General features: G+C 48.1%; 2 protein-coding genes across 8 annotated transcripts in view; one reads left to right on the forward strand and one right to left on the reverse strand.

The window, feature by feature from the left end:
- dctn1b (dynactin 1b) overlaps positions 1-9,979 on the forward strand; it is a 31,626-nt gene extending 21,647 nt beyond the window's left edge. For 6 of the 7 annotated variants that reach the window (XM_069160739.1, XM_069160733.1, XM_069160735.1 and 3 more), the window contains 20 exons: positions 803-962; positions 1,061-1,165; positions 1,816-2,007; positions 2,094-2,210; positions 2,488-2,640; positions 3,166-3,326; positions 3,436-3,604; positions 3,826-3,894; positions 4,007-4,219; positions 4,314-4,475; positions 5,177-5,308; positions 5,405-5,533; positions 5,672-5,814; positions 5,902-6,068; positions 7,137-7,148; positions 7,927-8,054; positions 8,225-8,411; positions 8,797-8,870; positions 9,010-9,099; positions 9,745-9,979. In XM_069160739.1, coding sequence (XP_069016840.1) covers positions 803-962; positions 1,061-1,165; positions 1,816-2,007; positions 2,094-2,210; positions 2,488-2,640; positions 3,166-3,326; positions 3,436-3,604; positions 3,826-3,894; positions 4,007-4,219; positions 4,314-4,475; positions 5,177-5,308; positions 5,405-5,533; positions 5,672-5,814; positions 5,902-6,068; positions 7,137-7,148; positions 7,927-8,054; positions 8,225-8,411; positions 8,797-8,870; positions 9,010-9,099; positions 9,745-9,882 — 2,701 coding nt within the window. In that variant the 3' untranslated portion in view covers positions 9,883-9,979. The remainder of the gene's footprint in view (positions 1-802; positions 963-1,060; positions 1,166-1,815; positions 2,008-2,093; positions 2,211-2,487; positions 2,641-3,165; positions 3,327-3,435; positions 3,605-3,825; positions 3,895-4,006; positions 4,220-4,313; positions 4,476-5,176; positions 5,309-5,404; positions 5,534-5,671; positions 5,815-5,901; positions 6,069-7,136; positions 7,149-7,926; positions 8,055-8,224; positions 8,412-8,796; positions 8,871-9,009; positions 9,100-9,744) is intronic. The other variant, XM_069160734.1, reaches the window with a different exon arrangement.
- Positions 9,980-11,737: 1,758 nt separating this feature from the next.
- alms1 (ALMS1 centrosome and basal body associated protein) lies at positions 11,738-25,047 on the reverse strand. Its single transcript, XM_069160452.1, is given in 19 exon segments — positions 11,738-12,046; positions 12,145-12,244; positions 12,659-12,795; positions 12,847-13,122; positions 13,290-13,555; positions 13,708-13,914; positions 14,119-14,215; positions 14,377-15,323; positions 16,158-16,313; positions 17,312-17,425; positions 17,575-18,010; positions 18,012-18,542; positions 18,857-18,972; positions 19,413-20,591; positions 20,822-20,981; positions 21,086-22,829; positions 22,954-23,074; positions 23,369-23,522; positions 24,971-25,047. Coding segments are annotated over 19 exon segments (6,801 nt in total). The 5' UTR covers positions 24,986-25,047; the 3' UTR covers positions 11,738-12,001.
- Positions 25,048-25,366: the final 319 nt, after the last annotated feature.

The following is a 25,366-nucleotide window of genomic DNA, read 5'->3' on the forward strand; positions in this document are numbered from 1 at the left end:
ATCTGAAATAATGACTGTAAATAAAGAGAGCCAACACCAGCTGAACCAGAACATCACAGCCCGATAACATGTGCTCTAAACTATTAAGACCTCGATCTTACATCTGGCACAAAGCAGCGCAGAACACAACTCAAATGGTTTTGCTATTTTCGTACCGACACAGTTATCATTTTCCCACCAAGTATCCATTTAAATAGCAAAAGTACTTGTGAGCACCCATGAGTGTGTTAAAATGAACCATTGTCAGCTGCATTGTTGGCGGATTTCTATCTTGAAGCAATTAAAAGTGATTGACAAACAAAAACCTGGTCCGAAATCAATGCTGCAGGATTTTATTGTTATTTTAATGGCGCATTATTAAGACAGTAATATGCACAGACATAGGGAGCAGCACACAAACACGCAAAAGACTAAAAATAAAGACGACAAAAGCATAATTTTAAAAAAGTATGAAAGATTACTATGTTGTCCATCTATCGAATAAATCTGTGCATAAACAGATCAGTTTCTTCTGCAGAGGAGAATTTTTTTCTTTTACTTGGCAACTCCACTGTTATAATAGCAAACGGCTTTTAAAGGGAGATGACACTCTGATTTGTTAATGTCAAGTTATTCTCTAAAATACAAAAAAAACTAAGTCTAATCCCTTCAAACCATCCACCTTACTCTGCGATTATGTGCCGTTAACTCTCTAAAATGGATTTGGACGCGCCCTGAATGTGCACCGTGTACCAACACTGGATCTGTGTGTTTTGGTGCATGCATCCTGTACCTCTAATGATCCACTCCTGCCGCGTGTCAGGATGCGCGACCTGTCTGCGTCGGAGAAGCAGGAACACGTGAAGTTGCAGAAGCAGATGGAGAAGAAGAACGTGGAGTTGGACACTCTGAGGGGCCAGAAAGAGAAGCTGCAGGAGGAGATGACGGTGGCGGAGAGGACCGTCGACGAGCTGAAAGAGCAGGTCAGACGTTCGGACCTCTCGGTAGACGCTGCAGAGGAAGTTAGAGGCGATTCACGGGTTTCCGATGATGGCGATGACGATGACGTGCTCTGTTACAGGTGGATGCAGCCCTGGGGGCGGAGGAGATGGTGGAGACTCTGACGGAGAGGAACCTGGACCTGGAGGAGAAAGTCAGGGAGCTGAGAGAGACCGTCACCGACCTGGTGAGAGAAAATTCCTCAAGCTGGAGATAAATATATTTCTCACAACTTGATTTCCTCCTGCATGTTTTTAAAGACTGAGGTCAGAAGAAATTGAAGTGAAACTGTTTGCTGACTCATTTCATCCTGATGTGGGGCGTTAATGTACATTTAGTGCCCTCTGGTGTTTGTTATCACTGCAGCTTTTGCTGGATTGAATTCCTCCTTCATTGACCTCTAAACTCCATCAGAACAAATGACCCTGCAGAGGAAACTAATCCGACCGCGTTTCACTTCACTGTAATGTTTGATACAGACAAATCAAAATCACTTTTGGGAAACCTTCTTGTGATTATGTATGTTGTGTTTTTAGCATTGACAACAAATTGCAGAAGATGAATTGAGCTGAAAGATGCCGTCGTTCCACTGACTGACACATAAAGTCATGCCTGCTGCAAAAACTCATATTTAATAAACAGAAATCAGAGGTGCAGTGAGGAAATCCCAAATCAGAAATATGAAAAGGTTATTTTCAGTTGTTTTAATGCATGAGAAACATTAAGCACACAGAAAACAGGAAACCTGAGCAATCACGCAATTAAAATATCATCTTAACTGTAACCTTTGCAGTCCTGGACTGAGCCTGCCTCCTGACTGTCCTCTCCGTCCTGCAGGAATCCATCAATGAGATGAACGACGAGCTGCAGGAGAACGCCAGAGAGACAGAGCTGGAGCTGAGAGAGATGCTGGATCTCGGCGCAGCGAGAGTCCGAGAGTCCGAGAAACGGGTCGAAGCCGCACAGGAGACGGTCGCCGACTACCAGCAGACCATCAAGAAGTACCGCGAGCTCACAGCTCACCTGCAGGTACGTACAGAGGAAGTGTTGTAGCATATTTAGCACATGTTTCTGTCCATATGAGGATCCTGATTCTCCCTCTGTGGTTCCTCCAGGAGGTGAACAGAGAGCTGACCAGCCAGCAGGAAGCCTCAGCAGAGCTGCAGCAGCAGGCGCCGGCGGAGATGTTCGACTTCAAGATTAAGTTTGCAGAGACGAAGGCCTACGCCAAGGTCAGAAACACTAACCGCTTTCTGGTCTGAATAAGAAGTAGCTCTCAGTGGGTGATAACATACAAATGAGAGTCAGTATCTCTGGGTTTTCTTTAGGGGTTCGAGATTTAAAATTACAGTTCAACTTTTAATTTAAATTTTCAACTCTGTAAATGATTTGTGATCTCTAACGGTCTGTGTCCTGTTTGATGGTGTGCTTGTGTGTGTGTGTGTGTGTGTGTGTGTGTGTGTGTGTGTGTGTGTGTGTGTGTGTGTGTGTGTGTGTGTGTGTTTCCAGGCCATTGAGATGGAGCTGAGGAAGATGGAGGTGGGTCAGGCCAACAGACACGTCTCTCTGCTGACCTCCTTCATGCCCGAGTCCTTCCTCCGTCACGGCGGAGACCACGACTGCATCCTGGTGCTGCTGCTCATCCCCAGACTCATCTGCAAGGTAAACACCACATTGTGTACTTGAAATCACATTTTTAATGAGGGATCTGGGTTGTAACCAGTTTTAATTCCTGTCTGCAAAATACACGGTGAAGCTCTGACGCCAACAAATCACACCGCTGCCAAAGTAGGCGTTAAAGTCTGTATGTTATTCCTGTGTCAAAACAATCAATATCAATCAATAATCAGCATTTAACCTGTCTGTTTATAGTTCTGTGAATACATGTTCTGTTTTGGGTTTGAGATGTAATGCGGGAAAAGTTTTCTGCTGTTGTTGCAAAGGAAATGTATCCATGTTGCAGCATAGGAGACAGTACTTCCTCATGACCTTTGCCCTCTTACTCAACCTGAAAACTGCAGGACTATTGCAGAAAAAAAGCACAAAAAAACAACAATCAGTCATCAAGGAGAAGAATGTTTTTTTTTTTTAAGCTTTAAGACAGCTGGGATACGGATTAATGGAAAGGAAGAAGAGCCTTTTCTCTATGTGAGGTTTAACCACCTGTTTGTGTTTGTGTGTCTTCAGGCCGAGCTGATCAGCAAACAGGCGCAGGAGAAGTTCGACCTGAATGAGAACTGTATGGAGCGAACCGGCCTGAAGGGAGCCGTCGGAGAGCAGCTGAGCTTCGCCGGCGGCCTCGTCTACTCGCTCAGTCTGCTGCAGGCGACGCTGCACAAATACGAACAGTGCGTCTGTTCATCATCAGAGAACACCTTAGAGAATGAATTCAGATGATTTTCTCTTTACATAGAAATATACACATTCAGCAAATTTGAACGTGTGTTTGTGTGTCAGGGCTCTGGCTCAGTGCAGCGTGGAGGTCTACAAGAAGATCGGCTCTCTGTACCCGGAGATGAGCGTCCACGAACGATCTCTGGACTTCCTCATCGACCTGCTGCACAAAGACCAGCTGGACGAGACGGTCAACGTGGAGCCGCTCACCAAGGCCATCAAGTACTATCAGGTGCTCACACATATAAGACAAGACGCACACATATGACATCACATGATTAATTAAAGTCCACAACGGACATGTTTTTTTTTAACGTTTTCTGTATAAACGCAGCGACTTCTCGTGACGTACGCGCAGAAAATATTCAGTTGTATCAAACACAGGAAGTACAGACACTTGGTTATTTAGAAAATGACTCGTCCTTACTGTTGGTGACATTTGTCCCTCTGCAGCACCTGTACAGCATCCACCTGGCCGATCAGAACGAGGACTGCACCATGCAGCTGGCCGACCACATCCGAGTGAGTAACCAACATCTCCTCCAGTCTGTGAAGACTCTGGATTTGTGAAGAATTGTTGTGCGTCCCTCACTTTTTTGCGTGTTATTAACATTTTCACCGCGTCGGTGTGCAGTTTACCCAGAGTGCCTTGGACTGCATGGCGGTGGAGGTGGGCCGCCTGCGCGCGTTCATTCACGCCGGTCAGGAGAAGGCCGACCTGGCCGTGCTGCTGAAGGACCTGGAGACGTCCTGCAGCGACATCAGGCAGTTCTGCAAGAAGATCCGGCGCAGGATGCCCGGAACCGACGCGCCCGGCATCCCGTCGGCGCTCAACTTCGGGCCACCGGTAGCCGCGGCAATCAAAGCTTTAAAATGTTTCTGTTTTGTTCCCTCGTGCGGACAACGCGCTGATTTTGGACTGGTTTTTTTTTCGCCTGCAGGTGTCAGACACGCTCTCAGACTGCAGGAAGCACCTGACCTGGGTGGTGGCCGTGCTGCAGGAAGTGGCGGCGGCCGGAGCGCAGATGATGTCGCCTCTCGGTGAACAGGAGGGACTGTCGGCCGTCAAACTGGAGGACGTGGCGTTCAAGGCTGGAGAACAGGTACGTACATTTCAACTTCGGTTTGTCTGGAACTTTGAAACCTGACCGGCAAAAAACAAGATCCGAAGCCTTTTCGAGGCAGTGGCTTGATCACAAATTTTTACAAAATGTTATCGGACAATTTTCTTTATAACAGCAGATTTGCTTTCTTAAATTCTGCCAAATAAAAAACAGGTCTGACGTGCAGAAAATATCTCAAAGAGTGCTGTACACTGAGAAAAATCTGGACGCGAGGAGCATGAAGTGTTTTTAATTTGAGTTTATTTATCTGTAGTTTTATCAGGAGGAAGAGAACGTTTTGTGCTCCAATAATTTATATAAACTCTAAAACTTCCCCTAAAAAGTATTTCTGTACCAATAAATATGTTAATAATAAATATAAATCGTCAATTACATGAAGCCAAAATACATAATCTGTGCGCTGTTATAAAGATGAGGAGCCACAGTGCGGGAAACTGTTGCTTTTCTTTGTGTTTAGATTTGTACCTTTGACCTGTGCTCTGTTTATCACCTGTTTGACCCTCTACAGTCAGACTGGATAGATATTATAATATTATTATAGATCCTTGTGTACTTAAAGTTTTCTAAACTTGTATTTCTGGATTGTTGTTTTGTAGTTTTGTTGATTGAAATTGACCCCCGAGTGACAAATAAAGTCAGAGTCGACAGCATTGTTGACATCCAAACTATCATCCTCTCAGATCTACGGATCGCAGGGCGCCAACCCCTACGAGTGTCTGCGACAGTCCTGCAGCATCGTCATAGCAACCATGAACAAGATGGCGACCGCCATGCAGGAGGGCGAGTACGACTCAGACAAGCCTCAGCACAAGGTACTCGCTGGGTTCGACTCTCCGAACTCTCACCGCGACGTCACCTGATGGATGCAGAATATTATTCTCACGTTTCGATGGTTTGTCGCCTCCCAGAATCCTCCTCCGGTGGACGTGCGCGCCGCCGCCCTGCGAGCAGAAATCACAGACGCAGAAGGTCTCGGCATGAAGCTGGAGGACAGAGAGACGGTCATCAAGGAGCTAAAGAAGTCTCTGAAGATCAAGGTAGAAAAACAGATTCACAGGAAATAAAAACACAGTCAACACGGAACTGCCGAGTCATCGGTCGGAAAGATTAGATTTCACGTCAAATATTGGGAGACACCGTGTCGTACCGTGTCTCACCTGGCTTTGTGTTGTCAGGGCGAGGAGCTGAGCGAGGCCAACGTCCGTCTCAGTCTGCTGGAAAAGAAGCTGGACAGTTCGTCCAAAGACGCAGACGAGCGCGTGGAGAAGATCCAGACCCGGCTGGACGAGGCTCAGACGCTCCTGAAGAAGAAGGAGAAGTACGAGCAACGTCGCGCTTGCGGCTCCGACGTCTCGGGCGGTCGCCGACCTGCAGCCGCGTGACGCCGTCTTTCTCCTCTCTGCAGGGAGTTCGAGGAGACAATGGACGCCCTGCAGGCCGACATCGACCAGCTGGAGTCGGAGAAGGCGGAGCTGAAGCAGCGGATCAACAGCCAATCGAAGATGACCATCGACGGGCTGAGAGGAAGCGGACCGTCGGGAATCGCCTCCATCGTCACGGGACTGGCAGGAGGTGAGTGGAGGGAAAACTACGTCATTATATACATCATCCACTAAGCAGTGAAGAAACTACGTCATTATATACATCATCCACTAAACAGTGAAGAAACTACGTCGTTATATACATCACCCGCTAAACATTGAAGAAACTACGTCGTTATATACATCATCCACTAAACAGAGAATAAACTAAGTCGCTATATACATCATCCACTAAACAGTGAAGAAACTACATCATTATATACATCATTCACTAAACAGTGAAGAAACTACATCATTATATACATCATCCACTAAACAGTGAAGAAACTACGTCATTATAGACATCATTCACTAAACAGTGAATAAACTACATCATCAACTAAACAGTGAATAAACTACGTCGTGATATACATAATCCACTAAACAGTGAATAAACTACGTCATGCTATACATAATCCACTAAACGGTGAATAAACTACATCATGATATACATCATCCACTAAACAGTGAATAAACTACGTCGTTATATACATCATCCACTAAACAGTGAATAAACTACGTCGTTATATACATTCACTAAACAGTGAAGAAACTACGACGCTATATACATCCACTAAACAGTGAATAAACTACATCGTTATATACATCATCCACTAAACAGTGAATAAACTACGTCGTTATATACATCCACTAAACAGTGAAGAAACTACGACGCTATATACATCATCCACTAAACAGTGAAGAAACTACGTCGTTATATACATCATCCACTAAACAGCGAATAAACTAAGTCGCTATATACATCATCCACTAAACAGTGAAGAAACTACATCATTATATACATCATTCACTAAACAGTGAAGAAACTACATCATTATATACATCATCCACTAAACAGTGAAGAAACTACGTCGCTATATACATCATCCACTAAACAGTGAAGAAACTACGTCGTTATATACATCATCCACTAAACAGTGAAGAAACTACGTCGCTATATACATCATCCACTAAACGGTGAAGAAACTACAAAACTACAACCAACCACTCTTTCCTCTGTGTAACTTTCCTTTAATCTCTCCTTAATATTATTCTGCAGAAGAGCAAAAAGGTATCGAGCTGCTTGTGATGCTGCATGCCGACTCAGCTTAAAAATGAAACGTTTGAATTGTGCATGTTTGTTTTATTCAGGATGTCTGCGGGGCTTTAAAAACACTTTAGAGGCTGTTTAAAAGCCTTAATTTACTGAATTAATAAATATTAGTGTTAGTTATAATTATAGTTTTTGTATATGAGAGTAGGAAACACAGTTATTGCTGTTTTTTAAAAAAAAATAAATGGTCCCTTCTAAGTCTTTAATCCATCCAGCAGTTATTTTTCTTTTTATCCACGTTGTGTGAATTCAATCAAATCATTTTGAATTTTTGTTTGTATAACGGTAAAAAAAAATAAATACAGCCATATGATGCTGCTGGTTTCCTATCATCATACTTTTATATTTTCCCCCAAATTTGTGTGGTGTCAACGTCTAAAAGTTTAAAATCTAAGACCCTGCAGAAACCCCGTTATTAAACCGCAGAGACTGGAAAGGATTTACGTGTATTTTATATTCATTTATGAGATATTGATCTCATGAATCTGCATTTTTCTGCATGCACATCATCTCCTCTTTGCATGGTTTTAATATGAAGTCAAATGTGCTCAGTGAGTCAGTTACAAGCTTCACGTCAACATTCATTAAAGACAGATTTTTTTTTTTTTTTTTTTTTAAATTTAAATGATGTTTTTTTTTTTTTTTTACAGCAGAAGTATCAAAAGTAAATAAATAAATAAATCTTCGGATCCCCTCCGGTGTTCATCAGCTGTGTCCGTTCTGTTCTCACCCACAGCCAACATGATGACCGCGGTCGGCTCCGCTTCGGGCGTTCAGGTGATCGACTCGCCTCTGCTGACTCAGCAGATCGAGGCTCAAAGACTCTGCATCAAGCACCTGAAGAACGAGAACAACCGGCTGAAGGTGAGAGAACTCTCCGTCCGACAAACCGACCGCTTTGTATTCCGGAGTCCGAAGCTCACGCGGAGTTACCCGGCGCCGATTTCTCCTCCGTCGTGACGACTTCAGATATTTCCCACCAATCGCGGTCGGCGGTGACTCGATGCGTTTTGACGCCGTTGTCGTCCCCGCAGGCGGAGAAGGTGCGCGCTCAGCTCGCCGCCCTGCCCCCTCTCCACGTGACCAAGCTCCCCTCCCGGGACGGGGGACGTCCCGAAGTGCTCTCCAGCGCCCTCTACAGGAAGACGGACCAGCTGCTGGAGACTCTGCTGCACATGAGCGCCAACGTCAAGGTGGTGGACGTCACCGGGAAATCTCCAGGTAATTCAAAAGCACCAGAAATACGTTCGCGAGGCGAGAATCGACTTTTAGTGCCCGAAGTTCTACTTTTACTCTTTTTGTTTTGTGTTTTGATGTAAATAAAGGATTAGTTCATCCAAAATCCTAAAACGAAAGCCTGTTTTTCGGGGTTTTTTTTGTTTTTTTTGAATTTTCAAATAACATTTTATAGTTCAGGTCGTTTTGTTATTTTCTAGATTAATAGAAAAGTTGAACCGCGGCTTTTCGCTTCTAAAAACAACCGACGGGTAGATTCAGCCGAGTCCCTGAACATCTTCTCAACGGGCGATTTACGAAGCGTTTGACGACGCTAAACTCGTCGGGAAGAGGCGAACGAGGTCCGTTAAACGTTGTTTGCGTCCGACAGTGACCCCTGGTGCTCAGCTGCTGGAACAGACCGCCAGACTGCAGTCGCTGAGAGACACTCTGGACCGACTGAAGGTACGAAACCCAAACACTTCCAAACCTCGCAGACGCAAACTCGACACGACGTTTGAAGGCTTTACTGATTTCCACGTGTTTTCCCCGTGTTTGTGTTTGTGTTTGTGTTTGTGTTTGTGTTTGTTTGTGTTTGCGTCAGGGCGAGGTGGCCGAGCACGTCGTCAACCAGCAGCCCGGAGCTCGAGTGTCGTCGGACTTCGCCACGTTCCCCTGCACCTCGTTCGTGAAGGTAAGGAGGCGTCGGGAGACTCTCGAATGTCAAAGCCCGGGACTCTTCGATCGCGACGGAAAGAAATGAGACGTCTTATCCGGGTTTGTTTTTTTTGTCGCCGTGAGAAATTTACCGAAATCATTCTGAATATTTTGCCCGTTTTGGCCTTTTTTGGATCGGTAAAAATCAAACCGGGTGAGAAATGAAGCTCATTCGTTACTGCGACGGTTTCATCTCAGCGATTAAAAATTTCCTGTGCTTGAATCCGAATCTATTTTTGATTGTGATGTAACACCAAGTTCAGTACGTTTGTGAAAATTTGGAGCTTTACAAACGTAAATTTGGTCACCAAGTAGTAAAATCATATAAACCTGACAATAAAAGTTTTTTTTTTTTTTTTTTAAACCATCAAGATATTTTATATTTTTACATTATTATCAAATCGTATAATTAGATTCGCCCAATTTGAACCACGCGAACCGATCAATGTTTTCCCTCCTTCTGGTGTGTTTGTATTGATTGGAAACGTTCCGATCGGCGATCAGTCCAGATTCCTTCTTGATCCGTCGCACGTGAATTTAAAAAAAACAACAACCACATTTTGACTTCCCGCTCTGAATCCTCCGCCGCTGATGAGACTCCACATTTGTGGTTTGTGTGCAGGCGAAGGAGGAGAAGCGGGGCGACACGGTGCTGGTGGGCCGGGTCACGGTCCCGTGCCTCCGCGGTCAGGAGCAGGTCCACCGCCTCGTCCTGTCTCAGTCTCAGCTGCAGAGAGTTCACAGTCTGCTGCGGACCTGAACGCCACCCGCCTGCTGCACCGACGTCTCCGTCTTCGTCTTCGTCGTCATCATCATCATCGTCGTCGTCTCCACGAAACCGACCCGAAGGTATTCTAAAATCGCACCCGGCGACGTCACGGCCCGCCGGAGGTTCTCTTCACCGCATCGCCGGAGACTTTCGGGTCTTTTGCACTCGTCTCGGAAATTTATCGGCAACCACTTTGATCGTTGTTTCTGTAACACTCTGAAGACTGCCAATCCTTTTCTGATTTAAGCTCTTTTTTTTTTTTTTTTTCCTTCAATGTGAGGATTTACTGCTTTTGTTATTTATCTAAATACCTTTAGGTTTTAGATTGACGCTGAGAAAAAAAAAAAAGGTGAATTCTAAAGATGTGAAATTAGAAAATTGAATTTAAACTAGTTTAAACATGATTTTCAGACTTTTTTTTTTTTTTTTAAATGAGAAAATAATCAGGGAGATTAATGAATACATTTATCACGAGTGAATATCTAATGAAATTAATCGGCAGTTTTGCCAGGTGCAGTTAACATCTGCATTTAATTTGAAAGCAAAAGCAGCTGTTATTTAGTTTAACATTTTAAAAACAGCAGCTTTCGGGCATTGACGCGTTCCCCGCTAAACGCCCGCCGACCGGATGAAGACGCGACGCCTCCATCCCGACAACCTTCGTTCAGAAGTCCTTATTTTACGGCCAGGAAAAGTAACTCGGGAAGTTATTTGACGGTGACGTGCACCGCCGCATGCCGCCCACGTTCACCACCGACCGCCGCGTGCTGATGAACGGCCCGGCGGCGGCCGCGCGGCGCTGCTTCTTCCGCGCGTCTCGGAACAGGATGTGAAAAATGCCGACCGCGCGTTTTTACATCTTTCATCAGGTGTCGCTGTGCTGTTCTCCGTGGGGGTTTTTTTGTGTTTTTTTTTTTTTTTACAACTGTCTAAAAGGGAAAGAAGAAGCAACAATAATGGGTTTGTCCGGTTTTGGCCGTTTTACTGTGGTTTGATCAAAGACACTTTCTTTCTGTTTTGCACATGTAACAAATGTCAAGAACAAAATCCTGCACGTTGTTTTCACTTCGGATTTAACTTTCATTTCCGCGAAGACGTTTCGCACGCGGAAAAAGAAAACGTGACGCGCTTCGGTGGATTTACTAAGTGGGAGGGGAAAAAAAAAAAGAAAAAAAAAAAAGAAGTATTTAATGAGCCTGACTGCACTTTAGTCAGAGTTTTAAATTATTTAGTATTTATTACACGCGTGTTGTAAAGTCGTAACTGTGTACTTTTGCAGGCCGGTCGCGTGTAAACGTGTCGGCGATATGAGCGAACGTTCAGGAAGGACCGTGTCGCCTGCGTTCCGCCGAGATTCCCGTAGACTTCGTCCCGAGCCTTAAACCCGCAGAGAGCCTCGCGCTGAAGATCGCTCGCCTGCCTTATTTTACGTTTGTTTCCACCGAACCATGATTAAAGCGGAACTTTGCATCTTTGCCAAAGAATCTTTTGTTTCTCTTCGCCACGGCTCAATAGAATTTATGACTCCGCGCCGACGCGTTAACCCGTTAAGACCGTTTCTGTTTTACGCGCCGCCGTCGTAACTTGAAAGGTTCATTTCGTTGAATTTGACGGGGCATCCGCAGTCGAAGAGGGAAACGCAGACGTTTATTTATTTGTTGTTATTTATGTGCGAGCAGCCGACGTTCTGACTCTGCAGCTTGTCTCTCCTTCCTCCTTCCTCTTTCCTCCTTCCTCTTTCCTCTTTCCTCCTTCCTCCCCCGTGTGACTCCCTGCTCTCTCGCACAACCATGTACCGATCAATAAAGACATTAAAGCCAGGAGACCTCCGTCGTCCTTCACTGTCTTCCAACGAAATCTGGTTTATTCAAACGTTAAAAAACACATTTTAAACTACAATTTCTCACCTGCGCGGTGAAGTCAAAGAGACGCTACGACGTCAGAACAACTCGACTTTTCAACATGATCTTTAAAAAATAAAATAAAACAAAAACAAAAAAAAAACTGGTGAAAATAAATACACGTTAACTTTTGGTGAAAATAGCTGGTTTTGTTCTGTGTTGAAGTTCCCTGATTGTATCTGCAGTTGAAAGGTTGCCGGCGTGTTGAATCAGCTCCACGCCGATCTCCTGCCCAGGACGCGGTCGGTGATTCTCTGGAAGACACCGAACAGTTCATTCGCTTCTGTCTCCGCCGCCGGGGGTCAAAAGGTCAAAGACGGACGGACGGATGGACGGATTGGGTTTGCGGTACCTTGTTGAAGAGTCGCGCGTTCAGTCGGTACGATCGATACTCGGCCCTCCGTCGCTCCTCCTCTCGCCGCCTCTTCACCTCCGGAAGATTCTCGTAGATCCTGGAGGAGACGAGAGAGACGCGAACGCACCGACACGTTGATCACGTTGAGGATGACGTACTGCACACGCTCACGTTTTTCATCATGTTTCAGATCACGTTACACTTTGACATTTTCTGCTCGTTTGGGACCAGATGCCATTTTTCCACATTTCGGGCGACATGCCGGAAGTACGACTATTTTGTCATATTTTGGACGACATGAAAGAAGTATGACTTCCGTTCAGGTTGCAGCGGGCAACACGACGGTGCAGTTGTCAGCGTTGTTGTCTCGCAGTCTAAAGGTCCGTGGTTCGATCCCCGCCTGGGACTTTCTACGTGGAATTTCGGGTCATACTACGGACATGTCGCGTATATATATATTAATATTTATTTATTTGCAGAGCGAAATGAAGAAACGCTCATAGAAACGTACTGTTTGGACCTCTGGATCATCTCCTTCCTGGGAACAGCCCTCCTGAGCGTCGCGGTTCCTTCACACACAGGGAAGAGAAGAGAAGAGAAGAGAAGAAACTCCCTGAGGCGATCGCTCCCGCCGACACGACGCAGGATTTACAATCCGTGAGCGGCGACTCTCCGTCAGCGGGACGCGGCTCCTTCTCAAAGCCGAACGTCGGTCTCTCCGACTAACTTCCGGCGGCCGCTGAACCCCGGAGAGGTGTTCGCGTCAGCGTGAAGGAAGATGTGTGCGTTACCTGCGTTACCTGCGGGCCTCGCGGGCCCCCCCGGCCCCCTGAACAGCTCCTCCCTCTCCTCCCTCTCCTCCCTCTCCTCCGCGACGTCGACCTGCAGCTTCCTCTCCTCCGCCTGCAGAGCCAGAAGCTTCGTCCTCTGCCTGGACCGGGAGATGAACTCTGGACGACGCGTCTCCAGCGCCTCCTGTGGGACAGCGAGCGAGGGGGGAGGAGGGGGTTGATTTTTACAAAAAAAAAAAAAAAAAAAAAAAAAGGGCTCCATTCACTTTTATGAATAAACGTATTCAAGTGAACCTTTTCGTGACAATACTTTCTCTTAAAAAGACGCGAGGATGATTTGATTCTGCTGACCTGGAGGGAGACGCGTACCAGACCGGAGGAGGTCCGTTTGGGTCCGGGGTCTGGATCCGGTTCAACGGGGTGAATAAACCCGCTTTGTGCGTTTCGGTCCTCGTGGACCGGTCTCTGTCCGAGCGGTTCCCTCCACGGCCCGGTTCCGCTGTGCGGCTGGAACCAGGCGCTGCTCGGCATCCGGGCGGGCGACGAAGACTCCTCGGGCCGGTTCTCCTTCCTCGCCTCCGACCTCGGGCCGTCAGCGGAGATGAACCACGAAACACCTGGAAGAGACCGCAGAGATAAACACCAGCAGAATCATTCGAGCGTTTGGTTTTATTCTGGTAATAAAGAATAAGTTCACCATTAAAAAAAATTAAAAAAAAACGCAGAGTCAGCATAAAACTGAGACTTTACAAGAGTATAACCGACATACCCGGAGGATACGGCTTCGACGGGCTCCTCTTGCTCTTTCTCTGCTTTAGAACTCCTCCTCCTCCTCCTCGTCCTCCTCCTCCTCCTGCCACACTAGACGAAGGAGATGAGGTCCGCCTTAAAGCTCTGGCTTCACCGGGCGAAGGGAAAGTGGTTCCAACATCTCTGGTGTGTCGTCGAGTCCCGTTACGAACAATCTCCAGGTCACCTGATTTAAAAAAAAAAATTTAAATTTAAATTAAAATAAATCACTTCAACTTTACAATAAAAACGTCCACTTTCAGGTTGCTGACAGAAATAAAGAAATAAAGAAATGAAATGTTTTCCTCCCGCGTGCTGGAACACTGAGGAGCAACGGCCAATAGAAAGCCAGCAGCACGTCACAACGTGTTCCTGGTTCTGCTGCACTGACCCGCCTGGACGCTTTTGTTGACCAGTTTCACAGCCTCGCCGGAGGAGCCGCGGCCCGACGGGACGCCGTAGGCGCTGGTCGACGCGGCGGAATCCACCTGAACACAAATTCAGTTTCCATCAAAAGTTAAACCGCGTTTAAGATCAGCTGATGTGTTCGTGTCTTTGCCGGTAAAGAGAGACAAATAAACTTCCAAAAGTAGTGAAGAACTTTTTAAGTTGAGGAGGAACGAGGGCGTTAAAATGCAGATGTACGTACGGATGGGTCGGTGCCGGGGGTCTGCGACGGGGTGACGGTGTTTGGAGGGTCTCTGCTCCGCCCTTCTTTCTGCTGCTGGATGGTTCTGTATAGTTTACCGAGGCCGGAGGTGCTTTTCAGTTTCTGGACTCTGTGGGCGCCGAAGGCCCGGATCAGCCGGGCTGTGTCCACGGTGGACACGGAGCCGGACACGGTGGACAGGGTCTCGGACTCGTCTCGGCCGGCGGGACACAGGCGCTGGCTGTGGGAGGAGCTGCGGGGGAAACAGGAGGAAGAGGAAGAGGAAGAGGAGGCGCGGCGGTCGTCCTCTGCGGCTTTCGTTTCGTTTTTTCCTCCCCTGACTTCACCTCCTAAACTCTCCTTTCCCTCCTCACTCCTCCTCACCTCCTCCCACTCCTTCCTCCTCAGTGTCACCTCCTCTCTCCTCCTCACCTCCTCCCACTCCTTCCTCCTCAGTGTCACCTCCTCGCTCCTCCTCCTCACCTCCTCTCTCCTCCTCCTCACCTCCTCCTGCTCCTTCCTCCTCGGTGTCACCTCCCCTCTCCTCCCCGTCCCCTCTGGGGGATCGTCTTCCTCCTCCCATACTCGGGACACATCAGCAGCTCTCGTGCCGTGAATGAGACGGGACAGTCGCTCCAGTCGCTCCAGCAGCGTCGCCTCTCTGGTGGGACGCGCCTCCTCGGCGACCAGCTGGTCACAGAACGTCTGCCACAGCTGGTCCAGAGTTCGGCCGCTCTGCCGGGGGGCCGGCCGACGGAGGTCCGGGTCCCTCCTCGGCCGAGGGACGTCCTCCATTTCCACACGAGCTGACAGAAACCTCTCTGGTCTCGGTCCCGGTTGGAGGAACTGGACCGGGCTGGTCCCCTGGTCCCTCTTCAAGACCCGCTGGTCGCCCCGTGGAGGAACTCTGGTGAAGGCAGACGGATCTGGAGTTCGGCTTCTATCTGCTGCCGCGGAGGAATTTATTAGAAGATAACAAAACACACATTAAGACCTCATTTAGACGAGACAAACGATGCATCATCAATTATTACACACAAATACAGAAGAATTAAATACTGCAAACAAAAGTACACGTTTCAATTAACCAGAACAACGACGACGCATCAAGTTGTTTTCCAGACAGAAAATCCACAATGAAACATTTCTAAATCAAAAATAATAACAATGTATCAAAATATAAAAGGAGCATTCTTTTTTTTAATTTTTTTATCTAATAATATAACGTTGATCTTTCGTCACACGACCACTTCGTTAACCACGAAGCTTAACGAGAATAAATGAACGGAAACGACGCGAGCGGAAACGTCTCGGGCTTCGTTTGTGTTCGTTTACGTTCTCCTTCTCGAATTTGTTTCCTTTGATATTTGTATTTATTGATGCTGTTTTTCTTTTGTCTGTGAAGCGCATTGAGACCGCGCGACATGGTGTTATTAAACTCAACATAAAATAAGTGGAATTGAATTGAATGAAATACTTTTTTTTTTTTTTTTTTTCTTCTATCACCCGGTGGGAGCACTGTTTATCATCGTTTGTTCATTCCAGACAAAACTCAAGTTTTTCCTCGATACAACTACAAAACACAAAATAATCAGTGCGAATGCTTTCAGATTTCTTCCCTCTTCGGTAGTTTTATTTTTCTCTACCTGGACTGTATTATTATTATTAATAATAGTTATTATTATTATCTTAAGACAGGTGAAAACATTTAACACAATAAAAGGCAATGACTTGATGTCCCAGGAGAGAAGTGGTGAGAGCGCCGACTCGGCTCGTCTCACCTCCGTTTCCGGGCTGCTGCGTGTTGAAGCTGCCCGTTTTCAGCCTCTTGCTGTAGATGCCCTCGGTGTGCCTGATGGAGACGCCGCGGTCCAGACCCGGGTCCTGGTGCCCGAGGACCTCGCTGCTGAAGCGAGGCGGCACGGCGTCGTCCGAGCCTGGTCGGAGTTCAACACAGGTTTTGTTACCTCGTGACGACGGAGTAACGATGATAATAATAATAACAATAATAAAAAATAAAAAAAATTTAAAAAAATAAAAACGACTTCCTGTTTTATTTCAGAGATAAATTAATGCGACAGGAAAAGCGAGTAAAATATTCTCTGCCTGCGATGAGCAGAAGACGTTCAGTCCCCTCGTCTCTCTCGGTCCTTTTGTTCCTCTCAGCCCCTGAACATGAATAGTTCATGTGCTGGCCTGGTGTACCTTACAAAGGACCAGCTGCTCCCCTCCAGAGGGAGAGCAGAGCCTCCACCTCCGTCAGTCAAACCGTTCAATTCATTCATTCACTTCTACAGTTCGTTTTTAAGACGAGTTATTTCACAGAGAAAAGCGCAATTCAAGTTTTTGGCAAGTTTCGAGACATTTTTCCGCAGAAATCTCAAAGAGTACCGTTAAAACACGTCGGCGCTGCGCGTTTCCACCATGAACTCGGTTTTTACTTCCGTTTGGTTCTCATTGTCTTCGTGGCAGACGGCGCATTTTGAATTAAAATATTCTTAAATCGGATTTTATGTTTCGTCACACGAGCCACAATTTATGATCGAAATATTTATTTTAACGGCTCTTGCTTTACGTCCATCCCTCAGTTTCATACAGTGTTCTATATTTCCTTATTTGATGCTGTTTTACAAAATAAAGCAAATAAATAACAATAAAATATATAAAAAATAGGACGCAAAATGTGGGTGTTTTTGTTGCCTTTTAAAATTTAACATCATTTTTCTGCAGAATGCAGCAGAAGAGGAAATGAAGAGGGAGGACGTGCAACGCGCGTGAATTCACTTCCCCCACGTCTTTTCATCAAAAAGCGTTGATGTGAATATGAATATGAATATGAATATGAATATGAATACCGCGAGCGTGGAATGAAGTCGGCCCGCGGAGGTGCGGGCCGCGTGACATGTCGAAGCTTTAACGTGAGAGCGGCGCGTACCGGGGTGGGAGCTCTCCATCGCGCCGTCGGCCGAGGAAACGTCCGCTTCCATCTGAGGAACGTAGAAGAGCTCGTCGCTGCCGCGAGGTTTGTAAGGCAGCAGGACGGGAACCGCTGTCGGAGGAGGAGGAGGAGGAGGAGGAGGAGGAAGAGAAGGAGGAGGAGGACGGGGAGGAGCGAAGGGACACCACATCCTTTCATTGACACGCGCTAAAAGAAATAGAAGCCGTTATTATGAATGTTGTCTGATCTGTGAAACCTACCCGGCGTCTCGGCGGTAAACGGCCTCTGGGATGTTTCCGGCCTGCGTCGAGCCGTCGCGGCGTTCGTCCTCCCCGGCGCTCCGACGGTTTTGAACGCCGCGAGGGCGTCGGATCTTTCGGGCGCCGGCCGCCTCGTCGCCTCTCTGGCGTCGCTCCACTCCGGCGGACTGGACAAACCGACGCCTTCGTCTGGGCTGCTGGCGGCGGGCTGACGGCATCTCAGGGCCACGAACTCGTTGGCGTGGGCGGCGGCGAAGGCGCGGCCGGTGGCTTTGGGGGACAGGTTGAGACGGACGCGCGAGACGTGGCCGGTCCCGGCAGGGGACCGGACGGTGGACGCCGCTCCGCGACCGTCGCCGGAGACGGAGCCGAGAGCCACGGCGTCTCTCGTCGACCCCCCCCGAGGACGGAGGAGAGTCTTCAAACCGTCCGCCCACGGTATACTCCCTCTTCTGACTCCCTGGCGCTGATGTCGTCATTTCTAAAGTGACTCCATCCTCATCCTCCTCCTTCTCCTCCTCCTCCTCCTCCTCCTTCTCCTCCTCAGCGTTGACAGGAAGCTGCCGGTCGGCTGCTGCCGTGGAGAGCTCGGTCAGGTGGAGGGGGGCGGGGTCGGGGGTGGGGGCGGGGGCGGGGCTGAGGGGAGAGGCGGGAGGCGACGGGGGGGCGCAGCGCCGGCGGGTGGCGATGGTGATGGAGGTGAAAGCCCGTTGGTTGCTTGTAGGGAGGGTTACTCCTTCTCTGGCAGCGATCTCACACACCTGAGCCTCCAGGTGGGAGCGAGGGGCGTTCTGCGTGTGCGTGGGGGCGCCGGGGGGGCGCGTACCGACGCCCTGCGGCCGCTGAGTCGGCTGGGCGGCGGCGGCACCGAGGGCGCTGAACATCTCCACGGACCGAGGACGACCGTTCTCCCTCTGGACTTTAAAACTGGACGCTGCGCTGCTCTCCGTGTCTGTGCTGCCTTGACTCTGGAGGAAGAGGAAGAGGAAAAGGAGGAGGAAGAGGAAGAGGAGGAGGAAGGACAGTTTGTTATTCTGTCAGTTCTGACTTTCTTTTTGTTTTTTTTGGCACTGCAGGTAAATGTTGCATCTGTTGTCAACGCCATGCCTGAAACACTCCGGTTACCTTAAACTTGAGACCTGCGGAGTCCAGTGACGGGAAGCAGACATCAAAATGACAAATGTATATTTTTAAATCTTTACATAATCCAACGTGTGACAAAACAAGTACAGCTTCTATAATTACAGGTTTCCTGCTACGTGAGGTGAAATGACAGGATTACCGTTAAAGGGTGTTTTAACAGCAGCTCTCTCTTGATTTCTTCAATTCGTCTTCGATCTTCTTTGTCCAACTCCAGAGGTTCACACTGCTGTCCGGATATCTTCATCTTAATCCACTCTGCAACATCAAGACACGTTTTTTTTTTTTTTTTTTTTTTTTTAAATCTGATCCTTTTATTGGCCATATTTTACATATATTGTGTTTTTACACACAGGAACATATTAGAATTTGACCTTTGCATTTAACCCACACATTCATAGTGAACACACACACACACACACACACACACACACACACACACACACACACACACACACACACACACACACACACACAACACAAACACACAAACACACGCACACAAAAATGTGTCTCTATTAAATTCCATTGTCAGCGCTATGAACAATAAGCTGATATTCGGGGTAAGTTCAACCTAAAGCCGCTGCCAACTCAGCATTGTGAAAATGTTCTGCAGACCGCCTGTCGTCTGCCAAGCAGGTGAACTTTATCTGGAGTTTTGCTTTCATTTAATTGATAAAGGATGAAGAGGAGGTTACCTCTGGCCTTGCTCTCCTCGTGGTCCGTGACGCTGGGTGTGCTGGACACCACGGTGGCCGGAGACTCGCTCTGCAGTAACTTGGCCACTCGGACCGCCAGCGAGCCGTCGCTGCTGCCGTCGCTCATCCCTCCCTGGTCAGAGTCCTCGAGGACGGGAGAGACGGAGGCGATCTGGACGGGACCTCCGGGTGTCGTCTCCTCTTCCTCCTCTGGGACCCCCGGCGTGTCTGCGGGATTAGAGCTGAGCTGCTGTTGTGCGCTCGCAGCCGGAAGAGACCGGACGAGCGGCGGCTGCGTCGGGACTTTGTCGGGAGGTGCGGCGCTGCAGCCCTCGGGCTCAGTCCGCCGGACGGACTCGGAGAGGACGAGGGACGCCCCCGCACCGCTAAAGACGCCTCCATCCTGCGGTACGTCGTGTGTAACGGTGGGAGGTGCGGGTGCGGTGAAAAGAGCCTGCGTGGACGGATAATCAGGTTGCCACGACGAGGTCTCCCGGCCAACAGAGATCTGCTGTGACCTCTCGGAGGTCAGCGCGGAGTCGGACGAGGACCCGGTCCACAGCGGCGAGGGCCGAGTCCCGGTGTCCTCGGCTGCGGAGGACGGGGAGATCGAGGAGTCCCGCAGCGTGCCGGTCTTCTTCTTCAGCGACAGGAATATGTCTTCATCCGAGAGAGGACGCCGCACTGCAGGGGAGGCGGAGGACGCTGCTGAAGACCCGGCGGAGACCACGTCCTCTGCAGGAGAGAGAAATCTGCGGGTCTCCAACAAGTCCTTCGAGCTGACAAAAGAATCTTCTGCGCTCGGATCCACACTGGAGCTGGTTTGGAGAAGCGACTCCGCGTTTCTGTCCCCGCTTCTCGTCTTAACACCCAACGAGACGTCAGAAGTGTCTCCCAGCGGGTCCATATCCCGGCTGGTGGTCGAACTGCCGTCCTGCTGTCGCTGCCTCGGTCGCACTACGGAGGAATAAGAGTCCTCTTCAGGCTCGGAGAAGGACGCCGGTCCGCGTTCACCGTGGACCGGTCCCGTATCCGACGGAGCAGAAGTCCTCCTGGCTCGGACCAGGACAGAGACCGAGACAGCTGGACCAAGACTGTCCAGGCTGAACGGGATGGATGGAGCGGAGTCCACCGACAGGATGCTGCACGTGGAAAACTCCCCTTTATGAGGACTTCCCCCTGATAATACATCAGAACACGTTTAATAAACACACTTTCACCAATTAAAAGTTGATAAAAAAAAAAAAAGAGTATACATTCAGAATATTAAAATTGTGATGCAACATGAATATACCAAAATACTTTTTGTTTACTTTGACTTTATATTCTTTTATAAGGAATAAATAAATAAATAAAAAACACACGTGCTGCAGCTTGTGTATGTTCGTATGTTTCCAAAGGTTCGCTACCTTCGGAGGGTTGCGTGCTCTTGGTCGGCGTCCCGATAGATCCTTTAATTGTACACAGATCGGTGGGGGAGAATTCCGGCTCTCTGATTGGCCCTCTGGGTGCAAACGGAGTTAAGATGGTGGAGGGAGACTGGTCTATGCCGAGGTTATGGAGATACAACTGCAAGAAGAACAAATACAGAACAAATGGCATCATCCACATGTGGTAACTGAAGCATTTTAGAGATCCTGTGCTGATCGTGAAGATTTTCAGTTTTCAATCACCGGAATTCGTTCGTCAATGTTGAGGTCTCTCGGCTTTTGAAGAGGTGGCGGTGTCGATAGTTTTGAGGTCCAGTTGGGGACATAATTATCGAGCTCCAGGCTGAGAACAGACGACGCTCCGATGGAGGTTCCTACTTTAACTCCACCGTAACTATCCTGGGAACTCGAAAGTGTGACATCTCGATCGGGTGACACGTCGCTGAAGTGACCGAGGCTCGTGGGATGCGAGGGTTGAGCTGCGGTGCCTGGATGATGAGGATGATGAGCATCCTCCTGACTCTTCTCTTTCTCTGGAGGGTTGTCCGTCTGCTGATCTCTGTGCACCGACGTGACCACGGTGCTCAGAGAGGAGTGGGACTGAGACCTGCCGAGGGGCGAGGGGGAGGCCGGTGCTGCAGACCCGGTCTGGTCCTTGTCATTGGGAGCGCTGCCCGCTGCCTCCCCGCGTCTTGGAGACGAAGGGCCGGAGGGAGCCGCGGAGGAGCTCTGCCTCACACCGTGGCCGACGGCCTGCTGACTGAGGATGCGATTCAGGGTGTCAGACACGGCATCGAAAGCTTTCGTTTTGGGAGAGACGCCGAAGAATCCCTGCAGCGCCAGGCTGTCAAACAGCGAAGTCTTCCCTGAAGTCTGGTTTGCCCTCCAAGCGTCCACTTTCTGCATGTAGTTGAGACTTGGGAGAGACTGGACTTCTGCGGAGGCGGCGTCCTCTCGGCGCTGCCCGTCAGCTCCGGCTGGCTGCGGGGGAGAGATCTCTGTGCTTGACTGGTACGAGCTCTCCTGATGAGACTCGATGGCTGAAAGTCGCCCCAGTTTAACCTGGACGCTGGATTTTGGTGGCGGATTTAAAACTCCCGGAGTGGACTGGGACTGTGGAAGAAATCCCAGGTAGGACCCATCAATCCCCGTTTGGTTCCCCGAGGACCAGAGCTCTTGCTCTCCGTGAACCCGTTCAACTCCTGCTGAGAATGGTCCCGTCCACGGATGAGTTCTGGTGGCGCTCGGCTTGCCTCCGGACATCTTTGCGAGAGACTGGCCGGGTGGTGTTGGACTTTTCCCCCGTCTGTTTGCGGCTCCGTCTTCACGGCCGCCGCGTCTCTCTGCTTCAGACAGCAGCTCTCTTTGTAACTGTTCGCTGCTCTCGTCCGGCTGCGTGCTGCGTGAGCCCGACGTGACGTTGCGCGCCTCCGACGGCAGCGCTCGCGATCGGTTTGAAACTCTGTCGGGCTGTTGCGCCTCAGCTCCAGCTGGAGCACCTTCTCGTCGAGCCGCGCTGACTTCAGAGCTTTTAAACTCGTCTGTAAAAGACACAGTGCTCTTCACAGACGGGTCAGAGGCAGAGGAGACGGCACTGCTGCTGCTGGGCATGCCGACGTCTTTCTGCAGGAGCTCCAAGAGACGCCGGGCAGAAACATCCTTCCTGAGGAAGAAGGTCTCATCTTCACCAGCTTCTCCTACCGGCTGGTTCTTTAGTGTCTCTTCGGGCTTCTTGCTGTCACCCGTCTCGTCTGGGGATCGAAGCCCCCGTCTGTCCTCAGCGGTGACGGTCATCGGGGGGTGAAGGATTCCAGGTGATAAACTGTGCTGAGAGAGAGAGCAGCAGCTGCTCGCTGCTTCTTCCGAAACGATGGTTGGCTGGACCAAAGGATGCTGCGACAGAGAGCCGCGCTCAGAGACACGGGTGGTGCGATCCTGGAGCGGAAAGCGAAACCTCCCCGACGCCATGGAATCATCAGGGTACGCCCTTTAAAAAAAAAAAAAAAAAAAAAAAAAAAATCAATGATCATCTACCTATCACGACATGTTGTGGAAAACTAATCCGCAGAATAAACAATTTAAAAGGGATTTTTTTTTTTTGGTTTTCTTACCTTAAAGGGGCAAATTCTGTGTCACTCTGTTGGAATAAAGAATATTCGGTGAAGTTGTGCTCCCCTCCAGAGTTCACAGGCAGCAGGCTTAAAGCTGGAGACAGACCGCTGTCCTGCAACTCTGACGAGACACAAAATACTGGCTGTTATCCACGTGAACCCGGGGCAGGAATGCAAATTACAAATGACGTGCAGAGTCGAAAAACATAATACAGCCTGGCAGCTTCTTATTATCATGACACTAAAATATAACTATACTTCAGTCTGATTTCCACATGAAAACAGTAAAATCACAGATGTTAAATGAGTCATTTGTACCACTGCTACCTCCTTTTGTTCATATGCAACATTATGATGAAAAAAAAAAAAGAAAAAGAGGGGAAGTGAGTGCCATCGTTTTATTCTATGTACGTACGTAGCTGTAAAGAGTGTCCCCCCAACTGCTGAAGCTTCCAGCTGTCTCTTTCCAGCCCGGTACTGCGATGACTTTGGTCTCCCGCTTGGTTTGTGGGTGTTTGTACAACAGACTGACTCACAGCTGCTAGCAACTGTGGAGATGCCTGCCCCCTCTGTGGACCCAAACATATGAACTCACCGTTATTATCCACTAGTGCCCAAAAAAAAACTTTTTTTTTTTTTCCTCTGGAGGCTAAAAAGAACAACTCTGTGACCTGCTACACAAACTGTTATCCATCCTGGAAAATGTCTCTCACCCCTCCACAAACTGATGGTCAAACAGCAGATCACCTTCAGTAAGAAACTTCTCCAGCACCTCGGTGACGTGGATCAACACAGGAAGTGATTCCTGCCAGCTGCCAAAATTGAGTCTTCTCTATGTCAAAAACAGGAGGCACCTCCGTTGTCAAGTGTGTTTACATGCACATGATGTGACCCTTGCATGTTATATATATATAAAAAAAACAAAAATAAAAAAAAAACGTATTAATATCGAGGATTGCAACTCACAATTATTTTCATTAGAAATTACTCCGTGGGATATTATTCCAATTATTTGATTATTTATTTGTCGATAAAATGTCAGAGAAGCCTGCAAACGATTTTGTCTTAATTCAATGGTGTTGCCTGCAGTTGTCTTGTTTTGTCTGACCATCAATCTAAAACTCACTTTACTTTCTATGCTTATTTGGGGAACCATCATTAATCCCACCTGTTCTCAGTGCAGTGAAAAACACAAAAAAAAGTCTACTGTTCAATAATCAAAGTAACTGTGATTGTTTTTGCATTGACTAATAAATTATCTGTTTATCTATCCATTTAAAAGTATTTATTTTGATTACTGTAAGCAATCCTGGTCTATTCTGTACACACAACATATATTGCGTTTGTGTTTAAGAACCATGTTTATTATTATTTTTTTACTTATCACCTCCTCTACAGTTTGTTTTTCTAAGTTTTACAACAGTCCCTCCTTATTTAAATGGAGGAACTGACCGTGCAGACTGTGAAGATCCTTACAGATATTGAACCTCATAAATAAAACTGACCTGGCTACCTATGCGTGGTATTCAAGGATTAAATGCAAGTTAACTGTATTTGCAGCAGTCTGCAGCTGTTTTGTCGTATATTTAGTGTATTTCTTTTTGAACAGACCAGGAGTTGTTTTTGCTGCCGTTGGTGCCGTTTGTTCCCGCTTCGGAGCTCCGGTTAGTGACTCGTAACTGACAGACCGAAGCAACAGGTTGTTGTTAGCTCGGTGGGAGGCACATGACTACGATCCATTTAACCCACATACGCACTGTTAACGTGAACTTGACCGCAGTCATCATTAACAACAGAACCGCAATTGCTTGTCTCAGAGTGACGTCACAGGATGAAACGTTAAGCGTTAGTAGCTAACGAGCAAAGCGGTTAGCATTTAGCTAGTTAGCTACTGACAACAATCAGCGCGGGGTAAACTTTACACTTTCTGCGGAGTGAGAATCGCGTAAAAGCGTACCGAAGGCCCACCGAAAGATGATTTCCTCACCGGGAACTACGGTGAAGTTATCAAACTTACCTGTGGAGGTTCCATGTTGCCGTTGTTGATATAAATCCGCCACAGTGCGCGCGCGCCTGCTCCACTTTGTATCTAAGGAGCGTTGCCAGGAAATGCAAGAAAATCCCGTTGGAATCGCGCGAGATGAGATGAGACGAAAAGCCCGTCTATCCTTTAACATTTCTGTACTCGCTGTACAATTTCACCCAATATTTGCACATGTTAGTGTATTATTGTGTCTCTTTGAATAGTGTAGTAATAGTACTGTTCAGTTTCTCTGTATAGCAGGTGACGTGCAGAAACACGTGGTCCCGTGTCTTAGAAATAAGAGTTGAAGCTCTGTAGTTTTTGTCATCTCGCTCAAACTAAGACAAATGTTGTTTGCTTTTGCCCTGTTTCACACAAAAACTTTTTTTT

This window comes from Embiotoca jacksoni, unplaced genomic scaffold, assembly GCF_022577435.1.
Source record: "Embiotoca jacksoni isolate LCO1_2020_lvr unplaced genomic scaffold, fEmbJac1.0.p SCAF_27, whole genome shotgun sequence".
In the NCBI taxonomy this organism is placed as follows: domain Eukaryota; kingdom Metazoa; phylum Chordata; class Actinopteri; family Embiotocidae; genus Embiotoca; species Embiotoca jacksoni.